The sequence below is a fragment of the Etheostoma cragini genome, chromosome 17 (genome assembly GCF_013103735.1).
Source record: "Etheostoma cragini isolate CJK2018 chromosome 17, CSU_Ecrag_1.0, whole genome shotgun sequence".
Classification (NCBI taxonomy): Eukaryota; Metazoa; Chordata; class Actinopteri; order Perciformes; family Percidae; genus Etheostoma; species Etheostoma cragini.
The window spans coordinates 25385619-25403850 of NC_048423.1; the positions used below are offsets into that span (position 1 = coordinate 25385619).

The window sequence follows — 18232 nt, forward strand, 5'->3', positions numbered from 1 at the left end:
TAAACAGACGGTATATGATTTTAATAAACAGGTGGTATATGATGTGTTAATGATTTTAATAAACAGACGGTATATGATTTTAATAAACAGGTGGTATATGATGTGTAATCTGATCAGATTTAGTCTCTCTGACTTTGTCTCTATGGGTTCTGTACTGAAAAAAACTTCAAATCAGACAAATGACAATTAAAATCAATTCAAAATTCATAAAAAGTTTATCTAAAACGTCATCACGCTGAGTCCTTTCTGAACCAATCAGCTGTTAGATCAGCCGAGCCCGTGCATTCATGGGAAATATGAAACATAGCTGAAACATATTTGTGTTGGGGGAGTTCCTGTTACCTGATGGATGATTTCAAGGTTGGAGTTAGGGCTGCAGCGCTTTTTACAAAAACTTTATTGGAAAAAAAAAAAATTCTAAATATACATTTCAGGCAAGAATTAGGAAAAAAAAACAGTCAAATTACGGGTAATTTGGGCATTTGTTGTTTGGCATTTATTTAAGTAAAATTGGCCAGATAGAACCAATACGTTGACAATAATTCCTTGTTCAAATGTTCGAAATTAAAAATTATATTTTTACACTCAATATTGATAGTGATAATGATGGTTTTACACAATCCACAATGACTTCCTACATGGGGGTGTTGAAATTCCGAGGGCACAGTGAAAGCAGCACGGTTCGTGCTGCCTTTTCATCAGCAAGGTGTTGCATTAGCGCGAGCTGAGCTGCCGCCGCCGGCCGCCGTCGGCACCTCCTCCTCCCTCCCACTGAAGGAGCATTCCGCTCTGGTTCGAACCCCGGGACTCTTTCTATCCCCCCTGAGACGGTCCCTGCAGATCCAACATGAGCACCTTGCGGGCCTATAAGGAACCCTTCGGTAAGTAAAACAGGGATTAGTCCGGACTCTGCGTCCGTGAGAGCTGGTGTACCCAGACAGATGTTCCAGTGGTGAAGGTGGAATTTAAAGCAAAGTCGAACTCTCCCTTTCAGACCTCCTGAGTTTGGTCTGGTGCCTTATATTTATTAATATTGTAACAGTAATTATATTTCAAACAGGCTATGTGTTTCCAGTTAGAACACTTGTGTGCACCGTTAGTTTGGGGGAAACAGCTGGTTACCCCACTCACACAGAACGTTTAGGGAACGTTAGTTTAGGGTTCTCTAAAGGTTAGCTCGCACCAAACCAAAAAACTACATATATATATATATACTGTATATGTATGTATGTATGTATAGCCGTCCGCAAACTCGACTACAACAGAAAAACAAAATGCCTTCCTCTAATCTAACAGTGGAAAAGTCTCCAGACAGATAGTACTACTACTACTACTACTACTACTGCTACTACTCTGTTCACGTGTCTATAGGCTACTAGGGGTCTTCAACGGGGGTTGAACGTTACTTCAGTAAAACTGTGTGAGTATCATCAGGAAAATGTAGTTAAAGTATTAGTGTGTGTATAAGTATAAGTGTTTGCAGAAAGTGTGAAGGATCCACCCAGCTGGGTGTTTAATGACATCATCATCTCAGCTGGACCTGGAGCCCTTATATTGTTGCTAGGTTACTTTAGAATAAAACATCAGATTTAATGACTAAAGGAACTAGTAACTAAAGGAACTAGTAACTTAAGGAACTAGTAACTAAAGGAACTAGTAACTAAAGGAACTAGTAACTAAAGGAACTAGTAACTTAAGGAACTAGTAACTAAAGGAACTAGTAACTAAAGGAATTAGTAACTAAAGGAACTAGTAACTTAAGGAACTAGTAACTAAAGGAACTAGTAACTTAAGGAACTAGTAACTAAAGGAACTAGTAACTAAAGGAACTAGTAACTTAAGGAACTAGTAACTAAAGGAACTAGTAACTAAAGGAACTAGTAACTTAAGGAACTAGTAACTAAAGGAACTAGTAACTAAAGGAACTAGTAACTAAAGGAACTAGTAACTAAAGGAATTAGTAACTAAAGGAACTAGTAACTAAAGGAACTAGTAACTAAAGGAACTAGTAACTAAAGCTGTCAGATGAATGTAGAGGAGTAAAACGTAGAATATTTCTCTCTGAAATGGGGGGATGAGAAAAGGAATATTTATCTTCCAAATATCATACTATAATAATTTAATTTTAATTTTAATATGTAGTAATGAAAGGACAATTATGATACAAAAATGATATTTCCCTCCAATATTGTAAGTCATATGGCAATTGCAATATCAGTCAAAATAATCCCAATGGGATATTTTCCTCATATCTAAAATCCACAGTTTTCTGTGTGATCATAGAATGTAAGATCCTCCTCGGGTCAGGAACCGGTCTCACCTGAGAAGCCAACGTGGTGTCATGGCGTCCTGGACACCTGATGTTATTGATATCATTTTTCTTGGTGTTTTCCTGCCTGTAGTCACCTGACTCCCTTTCACACGCTGTGTGGAACATGAACATGTGTTGATGGCTGTTTGGTGGAAGGTCTGAGTCAACACCCGAGTTCCCTTCCCCATTACTAAACATGAGCAGTTTGAGTTCAGTGGGAAGGGGCTGCTGCAAAGTCTAAAATGGAAAGTCAAGATAGTCGGTTGTAACTTTTTTTAATTTTCCTTTTCTTAATATGGACGCCGTATGGAAAGGTTAATGCATAAGCAAACATATTCTCAAGTAACAAAGGCTAGGAACAGTCTAGTTGTTGGAATGGTCGGCCAAGGTAAACCCATATCTGATGACTGTGATTACTTCTGAAGCAATCCTAAAGACATCTTGGGATATATTTGAGTTATTTATAGCTCAGGTCTTGATGTCGCCCCCTCACATCACAGCTGAGCAATGTCAGGACTACCTGAGCCACACAACCACATTCAAGTCAGAGAACAACCATCACCGCTTTTAGACGGAGGGCAAAGTGGGTCTGCAGCTGTCACAGTAGAAGTAGTTAACCAAGACATCCTTCTCTTCACAGGGGAGGGAAATGGTTAATTTGACTAAAATAGCTCAATGCCTGCACTAATTTAGATCTGTTTGGATAAAAGTTGATCTATTCACTGAAACTGGACTTCTTTGACTGCCGCATGGGTTGCCAGATAGGAGTGGTAACTCAGGTTTGGGTTTTAGTCACTATGGAGGCATTGGCTAGCTGTTTCCTCCTGCTTCCAGTCTTAATGATATGCTAAGCTAAGCTAAGCTAACCACAGTCTGATTCCAGCGCTGTACTTAACACGCAGACATAAGGTTGGTATAGAACCTTATCCAACTCACAACAGAAAAGTGAAAAGGGAATTTCCCAAAATGTTGATGCATTTGCTTCAGCCAAGTTACCCACTGCACAGATACAACACAGTACATTAAGATATTTAAAAAGAAGTACGTTTTACTTCAGATCGGGGAGAAATATCCCGTTTAGATCGGGTGAGATGGCATTAAAGAGGTAATGGAGGCAGACCCACCCACCACCCACTATCAGCTATGGATGTACACATGTAGCACAGAGTTTGTACAAGGTGTGTGTGTGTGTGTGTGTTTGTGTGTGTGTGTGTGGGTAGCTGCTTTCAGTCTAGACCTGAGTGCGGCCTGGGTCAGGTATTGGCATGCTATTCACCTCCACTCATGTGTGGAAACAAAGCCAGGATAAAGCACCCAGTCCACACGCTGCTTACAAACTGCCTCACAGAAGACATGGGTGGTCAGAACGGAGGAAAGCTGGGTTCACCTGTGTGGAATTATGGCCCTCAGCAATGTATTCTGATGTGGTTTATAGTTCTACTCTTGAACTTTATCCAGAGCGTGCAGTCACATGCCCCTGCATTCCCAGAGAGGGAGAAACAATGCTCCACTGATCTGGGGTTGGACTTACACTTGATAATTGGGTAACTGGCTGTAAGTCCTAATACTTTATGCTCTATAATTACAGGGGATTGCCACCCAGGGCTGCAATGTTAAGTTATATACTGGTAGTTTTGAACTTTTGAGCATGTTACCTAGAAATGCATAATGTTTCTTAGAATATGGGAACTCTGGTGGATCTTCTTTCCAGGCAACTATTACTTCACTGCTTGAGAAGGTAACCCATCGCAGGGAGCAGTTTCTTATTTTTACATTACAATCATTATGTGGTTACCCTATTGCAAGCTTGGATAGTTTTTGAAAATTGTATTTTTTTAATGCTTTTTATACTTGAGATAGGTCTGCTGCGTTTCTACTGCAAGTAATTCCCACAGTCACAGTTAATGCTTGAGGTGGAATGTGCTGAGACGTTAGAACTGTAGGGGAGCTCAAACGATTCGGTCCTATTGATCCTGTGTCCATGATTGATTCATTCATAAAGTCATTTTTGCAAGCTCAACTGCCAAAAAGTCCTTGGTTTCAACTTCTTCGATGTGAGGATTTGCTGCTATTCTTTGACTTATCTTATATTAATATGAATAAATTTATGGTTTGTACTCTTGTTAAAACAAAAGAAGACATTTGATGACATCACAATATATATATATTAGGGCTGTCAAAATTAACATGAGAACAAATAAATGCAAACTCCTTTTACTGCTACTAATGTTTTTGACATGTGATTACTGGGGGTGGCGGAAAAAATCGATACAGCACAGTATGGTGAGATATTCCGTGGCAATACAGTATCAATACACAGAGTAATGTGTCTTTTTAGATGAAACAGATTTTGACATTGTCATTTGAAATTGGGAAAAATTTAAAGTTGGAAAAAAATATTGATTCCCCAAAAGGTGAAGTGATTCCAAAACATATTACCGTATTACATAACCCTTCTGCACGGGCCGTGTAGGAATAGGACAGGAAATAAAAACTTCTATTTGAAAGCCTTTTGGTCAGCTCAAACTGCTGACCCGCTGCATTGTTTGTCCCCCCATGGACTACAACTGATGGGGGTGAACGCCGCAGCCCCAGGATCTTGTACCCTCATTTCTACTGTCATAGAGTTTGAGTCACCTACAATGACTGCATATGAGACATGTTTTATGCCTTGGACAAAAAACCTCCTTCCAGGACACTGGAAACTCTCTCTTTGGCTTCAGCTCGTTCGCAGCCATCATCTTCTCTTTCTAACAACAGAGGATGGGGTGTCCGAGCAGGCAGATTTGCGGTGGGATTTTCCTGTTAGCTCAGGACAAGGAAGACTTCCAGAGGGTCTGGGTTACGGTGGGTTCAGGGTCTTCAGACGAGAGGAGGAGGTCTTTACTCGAGATGAGGAGCAGCAGCAGCAGCTGGGTGGAATGGAGTGTGGTCAGACCCGGTCATGGAGCGGGGGCAGGCAGGCTGGTCCGAGTGTTCCTTGCGTTGCGACTGATCGTTGGGGGGTTAGCTCCAGCCAGGTTAGCCATTGTAAGCAAAACCAGTTGATAACAACTCCTTCTTCTGTTTTTGTGTGCAAACAAACAGCGTAGCAACAACGGACAATGGACGTTGGACAGGACTGTGTGGACAACGGACTCAGTGACACACAAATAAGACAGAAGTGCTTAGAACTGTTTGTTACTACAGCTTTCACTACTGTTGATGCACGGAGCTGCCATGTTGGATTTTGAGCTTGGTGAACTCGGTGGTTGTGCGAGTTCCTAGCTCGGAAATCCGACGTCAGGGGGGCCTGTTTCTGACTTTGCCCTCGAAAAATCATACCTCTGAGTACAAATAGAATGTACTATTAGCCCAGGTGAGCCAGCTTGACACACAGGAGGGGTTTGTCCAATCAGTGCGAATGTGGGGATAAACAGTATGGAAGGCTGTACTGAGTGGTACGAGAATAGAAACGGAATGATTATGAGCTTTACAACTGTTCCAGGACCATGCCTGCTTTGGGAAGTGGGTGGCAGTAATGTCATGTTGTTGTTAATTGGCTGATATAGAAAGCTAATTATATGGGGAGTCCTTTAAAGTTCTCTGAAACACTAGTGAATTTTCTTTAGATCTACGTGCAAAATATAATAAAGAGTTTAGTTTGAATGAATTCAATAGCAGGTCAAAACAAAAACGGAAAAGAAAAAGTGTGTTTAGCCTTGAATTATTATATCCATACTCATATACCCCATAACTAATTACTTTATAGAAATTGAGACTGAAAACCAAATTGGAGCCAAGTGCAACATGTCAACATTTCCTAGTAGTTATGTGTGGGTTGGTGTACAGAACTGTCACGGTGGGGATTTACCTTTCATTTTCCCTTGAAGTGATTAGACTGGCTGTCTGGTGTTTGTGTGTGTGTGTGTGTGTGTGTGTGTGTGTGTGCGTGTGTGTGTGTGTGTGTGTGTGTTTAAAAGCATTGTAATGATGCGCATGTGCCTCCATCGGAAGTTCAGTGTCTGTAATGACGAGCACTCTTAAATGTGGGAGGCTTTTCAGAGTCACTGATGACTGAAGATCATAAAGATCATCTTCACCTTTGTTATTTTAACCTTTAACAGTCTGCTCCCAGCCAACCACATTCACAGAGAGTAGATGTAGTTTAAAAAACTACATCTACTACAAACCCCCCCCCCCATGCAAAATCAGGATTTTTTAAGGCTGGTTTGCTAAATGCTCTAAACACAGCAATTAAGAACACTTGCCAAGTTTTCTTTGAAACATGTTTCCTTTTTGTGTACAATAATACTATAATGTTACCTGTTGTTGAGGTAGGGCTGCATTCCTGACTGAAGATTAGACTTATTCTTGCAGGATAGCATGAAGTTACATTAGATGAACTTGAGCATCTAACTATAAGTCAATGAACCTGTGTGTGTGTGTGTGTGTGTGTGTGTGTGTGTGTGTGTGTGTGTGTGTGTGTGTGTGTGTGGATCATGGGCCAAACACTGGTTGTTGCCTACTCTACTAAATCATTAGATGTATCTTACACAAACGATTCGATACAACTGTACTTTCAGTTTACAATTAAGTTCTGAATTGTCAGTAAACAGATTTTGGTTTAGCAACAGGACAGCCCGATGTCTTAAAGAGTTCTCAAGCCTCGAAGGGACTCTAAATCGCCTCTCAGAAGGCAGAGGTCGGTATGACTGAAAACATGCATGGAGTCAGAGAAGATGCTGCTAGCGAGCCTGAGCATGCTCTTCTTGTGGATTGCTTGAAAGGAGTGTGCAACAGGTTGAAAAATGATCTTAGCACATTCTTTGAGTTGATGTATCATTTAGTTTAACGTTAGGCAGTAAAGCTGCAGTACAGCATGACACCCTGAACCACCAAGTTAGGTGGTTCAGGATGGCACTGCGGCATCTTTTTACAAACGTTAGATGGACACCCAGGCTCTCGGTTGTGCACACTTCTCCAGCCGTTGTGCAGCCGTTGTGCAGGCTGAGCCCAGGCCACATCGCTACCTGGACGTGTGTGGCAGCTAGACGAAAAAAAGGGGGACAAGCAGCCGAGCCGCACTACATAGAACCACGCTGATACAAGAAAATACAGTGAACCCTTATTTCTTTCCACCTTTATTATTTCAGACTGGCGGGTACTTCTGCATCCCAGTTCTGCCTGTATTCTTCATATGACAGTTTCTCAAGATCACAAGTTACAAGATTCTCCCCCTCAGTCCACATGGAGGGGGGCACTCTGTCAATCCGGAAGAGGGGGAAATTATTCTAAAACAAATTGTATTGTATTGAAGTTGTCAATACAACCTATATTGTGGGCTTTGCTGAGGATTCTGCTCCACAGGCCGGTCTAGGATTAGGACCGGACATGAAAACTCACTTTCCACAGCTAGACTTAAAAATGTAACCGATATTTGAAATCAGGAAAGGAAATATGATAATGCAGCTGCTTGGGACTACTTTCAGCTGTGGACAGCCAGAGCTACACTGATGAGTTTTTATGTTACATCATTGTAGAACCCTGCAGCGCCCTGCCATGACATACTCCTACTACCATTTTTAGTCACTGTTCCATTATCTTTAATGTGACTGTTATTGCCACTGTGCTCCCCCCCCCCACACACACACACACACACACACACACCCAAACCGCCTACCAAGACCACAGACCAAGGGGTCTGTCCAAGGTTTCTCCCTATAAGGAGCTTTTCCTCTCCACTGTCGCACTAAATGCTTGCTCTTGGGGGAATTACTAGAACTGTTGTGACTTGGTGAATGATAGAATGTGGTCTAGACCTACTCTGTCTGTAAATCTGTGTCTGGAGATAAGCCGCGTAAGAATGTGGTTGATTCTGAGAGGAGACCGATACCTTAGAGATCTTGGTCTTCGAGTACTACAAGCCTGATGACTATACGTGGTCCGTAAAGTTAGTAGATGCCGTAATATGTACTGTTGCTATTGATTTGTTTTATAAAATTAGTATAGAAAATAGCATTGTTTAGGAAGCAGTACTGAATTCACAATATTGGTATTGGTACCCAGCCACAGTACTCTGTGGAGTTTGTGACCAGAGCTGCAAAGATGAATACATTATTTATCAAGTACTAAAGTCATCGCCAACTATCTTCATACTCGATTCATCTGAGTCCTTTTTTACGTAAAAACAGGTAACGGGTGTGATGTCAGCGTGGGAAATGGGAATATGATTGAGTTTCTTCTCTGTGACAGTACACTGATGATCTTTGAGTTGTGGACAGAAGTCCAATATTCCCTGTGTAACAGATAAAACATGTCATGGAGCATAATAACATGATGCACCATCAAAGCCGCTGAATATTCTCATGGAAGGATGTGAACATAGATATGAACTGAAAAAAGGACATTTGTGTAAACAATCTGTAACATTCTTCCAGCATTTATCTTGTGAAAAATATAATAAATAGTAAACATAATAATCAAATTAGAAATAAAGAAATGGTAAACCAAAACTAAATATTACACGGTAAGCTAATCACATTCCTAAAATTGAAATTTTGATTTTATGACGATAAATCGTTCAGCCCTACCTGTCACTAACAAATAAAGGTAAAGGCAGAAAAATAATCTTTAAAAATCTTGTGGTGTGCTGATATAAGCAGGCTGCTTTTCCAGTCATTCTCTCTCTCTCTCTCTCTCTCTCTCTCTCTCTCTCTCTGAACACATTAAAGCTGAATGAAGGAAACAGCCTTTCTACACCGGATCACTTAATCCGTATTCTAGTTCCCCATGCCAAATAAAGTGTCCTCGTCATAGAGTGGAACCCAAGAAAGGCCAGGTGATTCTTTATTTGGAGCCCTTTAGATACAATGGCTGTACAGTGACGTAGACTGACACAGACCCACATGGCCCCACTTAGGTATTTTCTGGAGCTGAAAAGCTGCCTTTGTGCTGCTCGCCCAACTCATCCGTGAAGCCGTGCTGGTTCCAAATATTCCTTTTCAGTGCTGAGGGCATTTGATTTAGGAGTGTTGGTGCTGAACAGTAATTTCATTGTTTTTGAGAAGCTGTCATGCACTAAACACTGGAGGGGACACACACCTAAACTTCACACTTCTATTTATTTGGCAGACAAATGTAGCGTAGATGATGATCGTGACATGAAGCAATATCATAAGAAAGTCTCGCTGCCTTCCATATGACAGTTTATCTCCTTGAAATGCTCATGATGTGTCACCCCTAGCCAGTTTCACTGCCTACATTATCATGTCCAAACTACGTCATAGTCTCAGACCAAAATAAAGCCTGGCTGGAGGATGGGGCTTTTCTCTGCATCTCTGCAGTTAGTTTGGGGGTATGTAGGAAGTGGCAGGAATGATGTGACAGCATATAGTCGTAACATTAAAGCCTTTTTTCCTTTTTTGTAACAGACCGAAGCAGCTCTGAACCTGTGGAGGACACAGACACCACCAGCTTCGTGGCAGAATTTGTGAGCATCTGTTCTTTACTCTCCTCTCCCCTCATGTGTTTGTTTAACTGTCTCATTGTCTTGACTTGTCTGCTATCCACTTTGCTTTCTGCTGATTTCTCATTGATCTTCCTCAGAAAGCAGAGTCTTAAAGTAATCTGCTAAGAAATGTACCATAACTGAGCACACTGGGCTGGGATTGCTAGCGCCCGAGGGTCCATTGAAGAACAGGTTTTGGCAGGCTCTTCCCTAGCTTTGCACACAGGAGAGTGATTTCCCTCGACAGTTAGCTACACACTACATCTTGACTGTTGCCTCAGTCTTATGAACAGACTGAACACAAAGCTCTCAAAAACAGAGTTAACATGTTTCTCTCTGCTAGGGCTGGGGATCGTTCAAACAACACTATGGCACAAATCTTTTTATGTATTTTCCAGCTCCAACTACGTGAGCTCTCTCTGTGTAACATGGAGTTTCTTCTGTGTCTCAACAACGCATAATGTTAGACAGTCAATCACAGACATTTTTAGACCTGGTAGAAGCATACTGCGTGCTGATTGGCTCACTGACTGAGGTATTGAAATTTGGTATTGAATGAGGAGGCATTTTTTCATACTTGATACTAAGGAGGCAATTCCGTCTGTGCTTAAAAAGTTCTGAATATGTTCTCTTCAGCTTTCTTCGTTCTCTCTCTAATATTCTCTTGTCGCCCTTGTCTCCCCCACAGTCGCTGGAGGCCAATTATCCAGTGCAGGTGACAGATCCTAACGGTAAATAAGGAGTACAGCCACAATGATTCATCTCACTAAGCATTTACGTACACACACACACACACACACACACACACACACACACACACACACACACACACACACACACACACACACACACACAGGCTCTGCAATTCTCATAAAGAGATACCCTAGAACAACGCAGACACACCAGCGAGTATAAATGGGAACAAGGCAGTAGGCCACTTCCAGTACGTAGGTTACGGTATAGGCTCTGCGTAGATCCTACGTACTACTATAAACCTGCATTAACTAGTAGTACTAACTGTCTGTTAGCCATCCCCGAATCCATCTGCAAAACAAAAGGTGATGCACGCTGCGGTGGCCATTCCTATTAGCATGGATCAGACTTGTCACTGTGTTTTGCGGCGATGTGAGAGTCCCGTACAGGGTCCCGTACACGTCACTACCTCGTGGCTAAGTGCAAGCGACTGGGGAAAAAGCAGAAGCCAGAGTACCAGTAAAAAGGCATTTCACTGCATAATGTAGAAATATGTTGAAAGTTGAGTAGTGTTTAAGCAGCCAAGTTACATACATGACAAAAACCAGCTAGGTGCAAGGAGAAATACAAAATCCTAAACTGAGCAAAGAGACTATGAGTAGGTAAGACATGGAGGAAGGGCTAAATCAACAGAAAAGAGTCTTCTTTCAAATAGTATGTCAAATATAGAAATGAAATGCCGGAAATAAAGGCCTGTCTCTACGTTGAACCTGAACCAGAGGACCAAAGGCCTCTCTCTGCTGTGAAGGTGAACTTACCCCAGGCCATTATTTGAGAATGTGCAGTACATGTGAAACGTTGGTCTGTTGTGGTGAACGGTGTAAGCGTATGTGTCAGCGCTAGGTACAGCTGCCGAGGTCTGATATCAGAATGTGTCTCCAGCAGACGCCGTGACCCTCCACCTGAGCTCCATGCCCTCTGGATACCTGAGGTCTTCTGCAGACAGAATCAGACAGGTCAGTATCAGCCCCTTTAATGCAACCTGTGTCTGAAACATGAGTCCCTGATCACAGAGCTGGGCCATATGGAGAAAATATCAAATATCACCATATTTTTTACCACATACATCCATATCCATATAGGGGTGACTATTGGTGCTTTCACAAAATATTGACACAATGAGAGTTTTGACAAATACTCACCAATAATGTGGATATATTGGCTAAGTGGGTAAAGGCTTATAGAAGAACTGGAGCAGTCTAACATCACTTTACTGAAACAGGCTTTAAAAACCAGGAAAAGACACAGCTATCAGTTGGCAGTTATACGGAGGCGTAATCTGATTGGTCAATAAGAAACATGTGGCATAATAAACAGCCTATGAGATGAGAAAAGTTCACAATAGCAGCAGAAGGAAAAGACTTAGTCCCCTTCTTTATAAAAACATGTCAAACATGAAAAATACTGGACTCATCCATGCAGTAGATTAGGGGTCTTCCAAGGACTAGAGCCAAGGACCCTTCAACTCAGAGAGACGGACCAGGGACCCCCTTACGTTGCATATTAAACCGGGCCTACAGTGACGTGTGGGTGGCCCAAAGCCTTTATACACACCTTTTTAGCACATAGAATACTAAGCTATTCATTTTTGTCGGCAAGTTTTTATAAATTATGTAATAATGTTGGACTTATACTGTACACGTGACAGGGCCCCCTGTTGAAGATCTCTACACTATGTAATATGTTAGGGATTCTTCGAATAGGTGACCGCCATCAACCAATCAGCATCTTGATGCAGATTTCTTTTTTAGCATTAATATTTAAATGTTACAAGATTAAATAATATACAGTACATATATACATAATATTCAATACAATAACATTTCAACAAAATAGACAAACTGTCAACCAAATATGCTGACACCATAAATACATAACATACGTCTTTCCAGAGTACATAACCTCCTAGGAGCCCTCTAATCTCAGGTACTTTTATTTATACGTTTATTTGTGTAAAAACTCAATCTAGCAAAACATATGCATGACATTTTTTCAACTGCAGCCACTTTAGCTATCTGACAAGCCCGTTCTTGGATGTGTTCTTCCATCCTCTTGAAACAATCTGTCTGGCTATCACTAAACTAGTCTGGACCCAGCGTCTTATGTGTCTGTCCATCCCGTTTAGGACTGACCCATCTCCCAGAACAAATCCTCTTGGGCTGAATGGAACCTGGGGCCCTGCAGTCAGACATAGGTTATCATGTTCATCACCTTATCACAGGACCATAGGACATGAAGTACTTGGCTGTCCTCTGCCCATCTCCAACTACTTCATGTGTCTTTCAATCCAAGTTGATCCAGCAGACCTGCTCTAGTTGCGTATAAACCTTTTCTTGTTATTAAAACTACCAAATGTGGGAAGCCTATTCAACCTTGGCAGATGCACACACTCTGGGTGCTTTCTAATTTAGGCTGTGAACACACACACACACACACACACACACATACATACACACAGGATGTGGTTTAGTCCCACTGAGCTGGAGGTGCAGCTGTGAGTGTTACTAATAACAGAGCAAGACAACACAGAAGTCATTTTCTTTCATGCAGCTTTCTAAAAAGCCAGCGTTGTTGAAAATGAACATGCAGGAAAGGTGAGCTGTGAGAAGTGAGTGGAGAACTTCCAGTGCGTCCAATCATCACTACATGCGCCCTCCAGGCGTAGTGTCTCGACTCTGCCTGGTCTTGATGTACTGCAGTGTGCAGCTTTTGTTGATACATGTTTAAATTGCAGAAGCCTGTGAAAAGGCATCAGGTCCATGTTTGAGGCACATAACATGCACAAGAGGAGACGTGCACCTGCCAGATCTAAACTTTTGAAGAAAAGTCTGTTCTCAGGCATGTTTGCAACTGAGTTTGTGCAGATGAAAAATACACTACAATGGATGTGAAGTGGTAATAATGTGTGTTTCTCTGTGTCATAGCCAGTTCAAGATGATGAAGAATGCACCTGCCCAACATCTACATTACCAGGTATATTTTTTGTTATAATGATAGGGAAATCAGGACTAAATCATTCTCCATGAAAAATGCATGTATTTTTGGTGGTTTTTGTTTTTGTTTTTAAACTGGCCCATATTTTGTTATGTTTTGTGCCTAATTGACTACTGAGGACAAATATTTCTGGTTCTAAATATTGGTTCAGTATTGAGTGCGAGCGCTGCAGCGGATAGCCGTGAAACGGGTTGCAACGTAACCCTCTGGGAAAACTACACACCATCAGTGTGCGTATACTAGACCTGTTTGTGCCACTGACACGTTCAGAATGGTATCACAGTGTCTGACTGCATCATCAAAAGGATCCTACAAAAATAGGTTTTTACCTTTCACTTGTTTGGTATGTAGCTAACCAAGTGGACCATGTTCTCCATGGAGAAGTCTCCTTCTGAAACCCCACAGGAGGTGACGTGACTCATCCACTTTGTTGAAATGAATTAAATGTTCAGCCCTGACAGTGAAAAACGTTCAGATAACTCTAAGCCACCCTTTCTATAGCTTAGTGTTATCTCTGAGCATTTCTCACTCAACACTGGATCGATGTGAAAACCTTTCGCCGTTAGTCACTTAGACACTCAAACAGGGGGAAATAGGGTCAATGTGCAAAAACTACCAAAGTTTCTCTGTAACCTGAAATATTCACAGCATCATCAGCCTTATTGAGACATTTTTTGAGAACTTAATGAATGTGTAAGCTGTGTAATAACAGCAAAAAAAGGCCTTTTTAGCCTGTTGCACAGATGCAAAACCACACAATTACCAAATTGGACAGGATGCAATTTCCCATTTGTGATACAGTTAAACACAGGTGATAATCTGACTTCCAACTTCTTTAAAACTTCTGCCAGCGACAAGCAAATGACAACAACAGTACTTAGCAACTAGCCAATCAAAGAAAAGAAGAAGACGTGCTGTCCGTTTTCCTTGCCGGAGGCTTTAGGCATGCGCTTTGTTCTTTTCCCACACTCGGGGCACTTAATGTTGCGAGCGTGGGGCAATCCCCACACATTGGCCTCTCAAGCATTTTAAACAGACACAGCAGCACTGACCTTCAATCGTAGAATTATGATACATAACAGCAGCAGAGGGTTTCCAGAATGATATCTTATTCTAATTTACTCAGTAAACCCCACCTTTATCTGCTGCTACTTACCCCATTTGACCGGTTGCCACTATTTAAGAAGATAATGTTATTGATTTGACAGCACCTTACATATTTTAACAGGAAAATGTATTTGATAGTTGGCAATAAAGACAATTAGGAGGGGGGGGTTGGCAATCGCCTGGGTAATGGGACATCCAATATGGCCATACTTTCTGATGAAAGATAGGACTGGATGCACTCAACTCACGTAGATACTTAGAAAGCTTAGAAGGTTGTGTGCTGGATCCTGAAAGTCAATAATCCTAAATAAACTTCCTTTGTGTATCAAATTGGAGTGCTGTCATAGTTGCTTTAATGATCATTCTTCGTGATGGCCGTCAGGAGACAGAAGCTGTAATAAATCAAGAAATTATTTCAACTTTTTAAATTTGAAATGTAATGTCATTATACTGTAATTTGCAAACAAAAGTTTTGCACATTTTTTTGAACTAACTCAATCTCCCGCAGACTTTCCCAAAGAATTGCAGATGCTAAGCAGCCCGTGTGAAAAGTGCTGCTGCCCAGCCCCTCCGCCCAAGATCAGTGACCTCATGAACGACAAAGATCTCCTGGACTTACTGCGGCTCAAGCTGGACCCCAACCACTGCACCATCAAAAACTGGAAGAACTTTGCAAGTCGCTGGGGGATGAGCTACGACGAACTGACGGTGCTGGAGCACCGGACCCAGGGCTCTCTGTCCCACAGCCCCACCCAGGAGTTCCTGCTGCGCTACAACCAGAAGACGGTCACTGAGCTCACCGAACTTTGCCGCATCTACCAGCGCATCGACGTGCTGCGACTGCTGCAGAGCTGGATAGAGAAGGACTGGCCGTCGCGCTGGCAACAGACTCATTAACCCGTTTGACTCTGTATATTTCTCTTCTTTAGGGTTGTACTTCGTAGGCGTTTCTTCGTCTTTATAAGCTTGGATAAATTGTACCAAATTGTTATCATTAGTAACTTTAGCCAGTGATTGTAAGAGAGAGCACTTCCAAGACGTCTGGTGAACAGTTTGGATTGTTCAGCATGTGGAGCCATGCTAGCAGTGTGGCTCTATGGTGTCATGGGGGGTGTGTCTCTTGTTCTGTACATCCTTCCTCCACTTTGCTCCGGAACGAAATATCTCAATATCTGTTGAATAGACTGCCCTGAAATTATGTGCAGACATTCATTCTTTGAATCAGCTGAATTTTCCCTTTGCGGATCAATAAAGGCTTATCTTATGATTTGTGATCCCCAGATTATGAATCCTCATGACTTTGGTGATGCCCTGACGTTTCTTACAGCGCCACCAGCGGGTCAAAGTTTTCCCTTACCAGTGAAATATGGATTAGTACCAATGTTTGTACAGACATTCATGTTTCCAAGATGATGTATCCTCGTGAGTTTGGTGATCCTGGGAGAAGGGCCGCCTCACAGAGCCACTAGCACGGCTGTAGACCCTTAAAGCCTAGTCCCAGAGATGCACACTCCCACGTGACTGACTGGCCAAATATGGTCGGACGTTTGCGCTGGAGTTTTACTTTACAAATTACAGAGTTCCCCAAAATACTAGTCCTGTGTGAATAGTTCTTTAGTCATGTTACTGTTGATCTGACTCTATATGTATAGATAGGAAATAAAGCGCAAAGGGAATGAGTATTTATTTTGTAGTAAATATATTTGTTTTATTTTTGAAATGACGTTAATTTTAGCAGGATAATAATCACATGGCTGTGTCTCTTTTACTGTTGTTCTATTGTTGCCACCAAAGGGTTGTAGGCTGTAGATTGGAGCTATGTGAACAATATCAGAACAAATTAAAAGAAATTATTCACAACAATAATAATTGTTTAATGCTATCTCCTTAATTTGGCACCCTTGAAAGCCAGAGATCTCGCGAGAGCACAATTTGAAGTTGCTCAGCGAGTTACTCCGGCATCGAGCAACACTATTAATTTGGTCGAACCAGATAACATATTCTACCAAATCAAAAACTCAAATTAGCTAAATTAGCCAACCCAAACTGTGTTTAATGCTCACGTCAATGGTATATGTCCTTCTCTGTTTTATGTTTGAAGAAAAAACTGAATTTAATTTTTTATTGTACCTTTTTCTCAGTATGAAATAAACAGAAGTCAAACTCTGTAAAAGCTTGAGTATTTTTTATGACAACTAAGTAGCAACATCAACCTCAAAGGTCAGGACAGGTTTTTTGTTTTTAATAAGAAAATAATAAAGAATTCTGTTTGGATTTATGACCTTGGCCCAGAGGTCATGTATTCAGTTTGTCCGTCTGTTGTCTGTCAGCAGGGTTACAGAAGGACGACTGGCCTGATTCTCATCATCTTTGGTGGAAGGGTGCAGCATGGGCCGAAAAAGAAGCCATCACATTTTGATACGCATTGTGTCGGAGTATTTGGAAAAATGAGTTCCCGACTGGGAAAATTCAAACTGCATTAACACTGTGATATAGTGCATGCCTAGTTTATCTTAGTAATAGGAAACACTTTCTATTGTTACAGCTCCTTAATTTACAAATATTTCCTGAAAATTCCCAAGAAGATTCCTGCATAGACCCATGTCTGTACAGTAGGTACTAATCCTAGAGAAAATAGAGACTGTCAGTTGGTACACTTCCAACGAATTGCATCCTACAGAGCCTTTTATTCAGCATGCAGTAGGCTGGAGTTGACTGCATTGCGTACAATGCCCAAACTATATCTTTTATTTCATAATTAATATATCTAGATCAATACAGTGCATATACTTCCTTTTTTTGTTATTTACAAGCAAGAAATGCATCTTTCTATCCAGCTGCTCCATGCGATTCTCGGCCATCCAGAAGATTTTTAAACCATCATGGAATTAGTGTCTTCATAAAATAAAATAAATAATTATGAATCCAAAAATCAACTCACGTGATCTTCCTCTTCTCCGTAAGGTTTTAACCTTGCCTGTGTTTTTAGCATGATAGCTAACACCAGGACCTTTCCAAAGAGGGCTTTGGTGCGATCGTAGCTCTTCCGAGGTTTAATCCGGCATGGATTAGTGACTTAACGGAGCTCAATGATTCCAGAATGATAAATCTACAAATGAATAGTTATTTTGTCATATTTTTGTATAAAAAGGGATATTTTCCCGCTAGCTGCTGCCATCTTGACTGCTGACGGTCTTGACAGACGGCTGTGTCGACCAATCATATAGTCCCAAGTGATGTCAGCAGAAAGGCAGCTTGCTCAGCCAATAGGTAATCTGAAACAAGCAGGAGGGCCTTGTATGGACTTTATAGTTGCAACAGAGCTGCAGGTTATTCACATGGATGTCTTATAAGACCTGGATGCAGGATGTCTTATAAGACCTGGATGCAGGATGTCTGTGAAAGACCTGTATGCAGGATGTCTTATAAGACCTGGATGCAGGATGTCTTGTAAGACCTGGATGCAGGATGTCTGATAAGACCTGGATGCAGAATGTCTTATAAGACCTGTATGCAGGATGTCTTATAAGACCTGGATGCAGGATGTCTTGTAAGACCTGGATGCAGGATGTCTTATA

The 18232-nt window shown here is 41.5% G+C and overlaps 1 protein-coding gene across 2 annotated transcripts; it reads left to right on the plus strand.

Moving 5' to 3' along the window:
* The first annotated feature begins 691 nt into the window (after positions 1-691).
* On the plus strand, positions 692-16827 carry edaradd (EDAR-associated death domain). 2 transcript variants are annotated; one of them, XM_034897917.1, is made up of 6 exons: positions 692-881; positions 9724-9782; positions 10489-10531; positions 11436-11509; positions 13478-13526; positions 15163-16827. In XM_034897917.1, exons 1-6 carry the CDS (start codon positions 848-850, stop codon positions 15549-15551), a joined length of 648 nt encoding a protein of 215 aa, XP_034753808.1. In that variant the 5' UTR covers positions 692-847; the 3' UTR covers positions 15552-16827. The 2 variants fall into 2 exon arrangements, with proteins under 2 accessions (XP_034753808.1, XP_034753809.1); XM_034897918.1 differs by having other exon boundaries at positions 11439-11509.
* The last annotated feature ends 1405 nt before the right edge of the window (positions 16828-18232 follow it).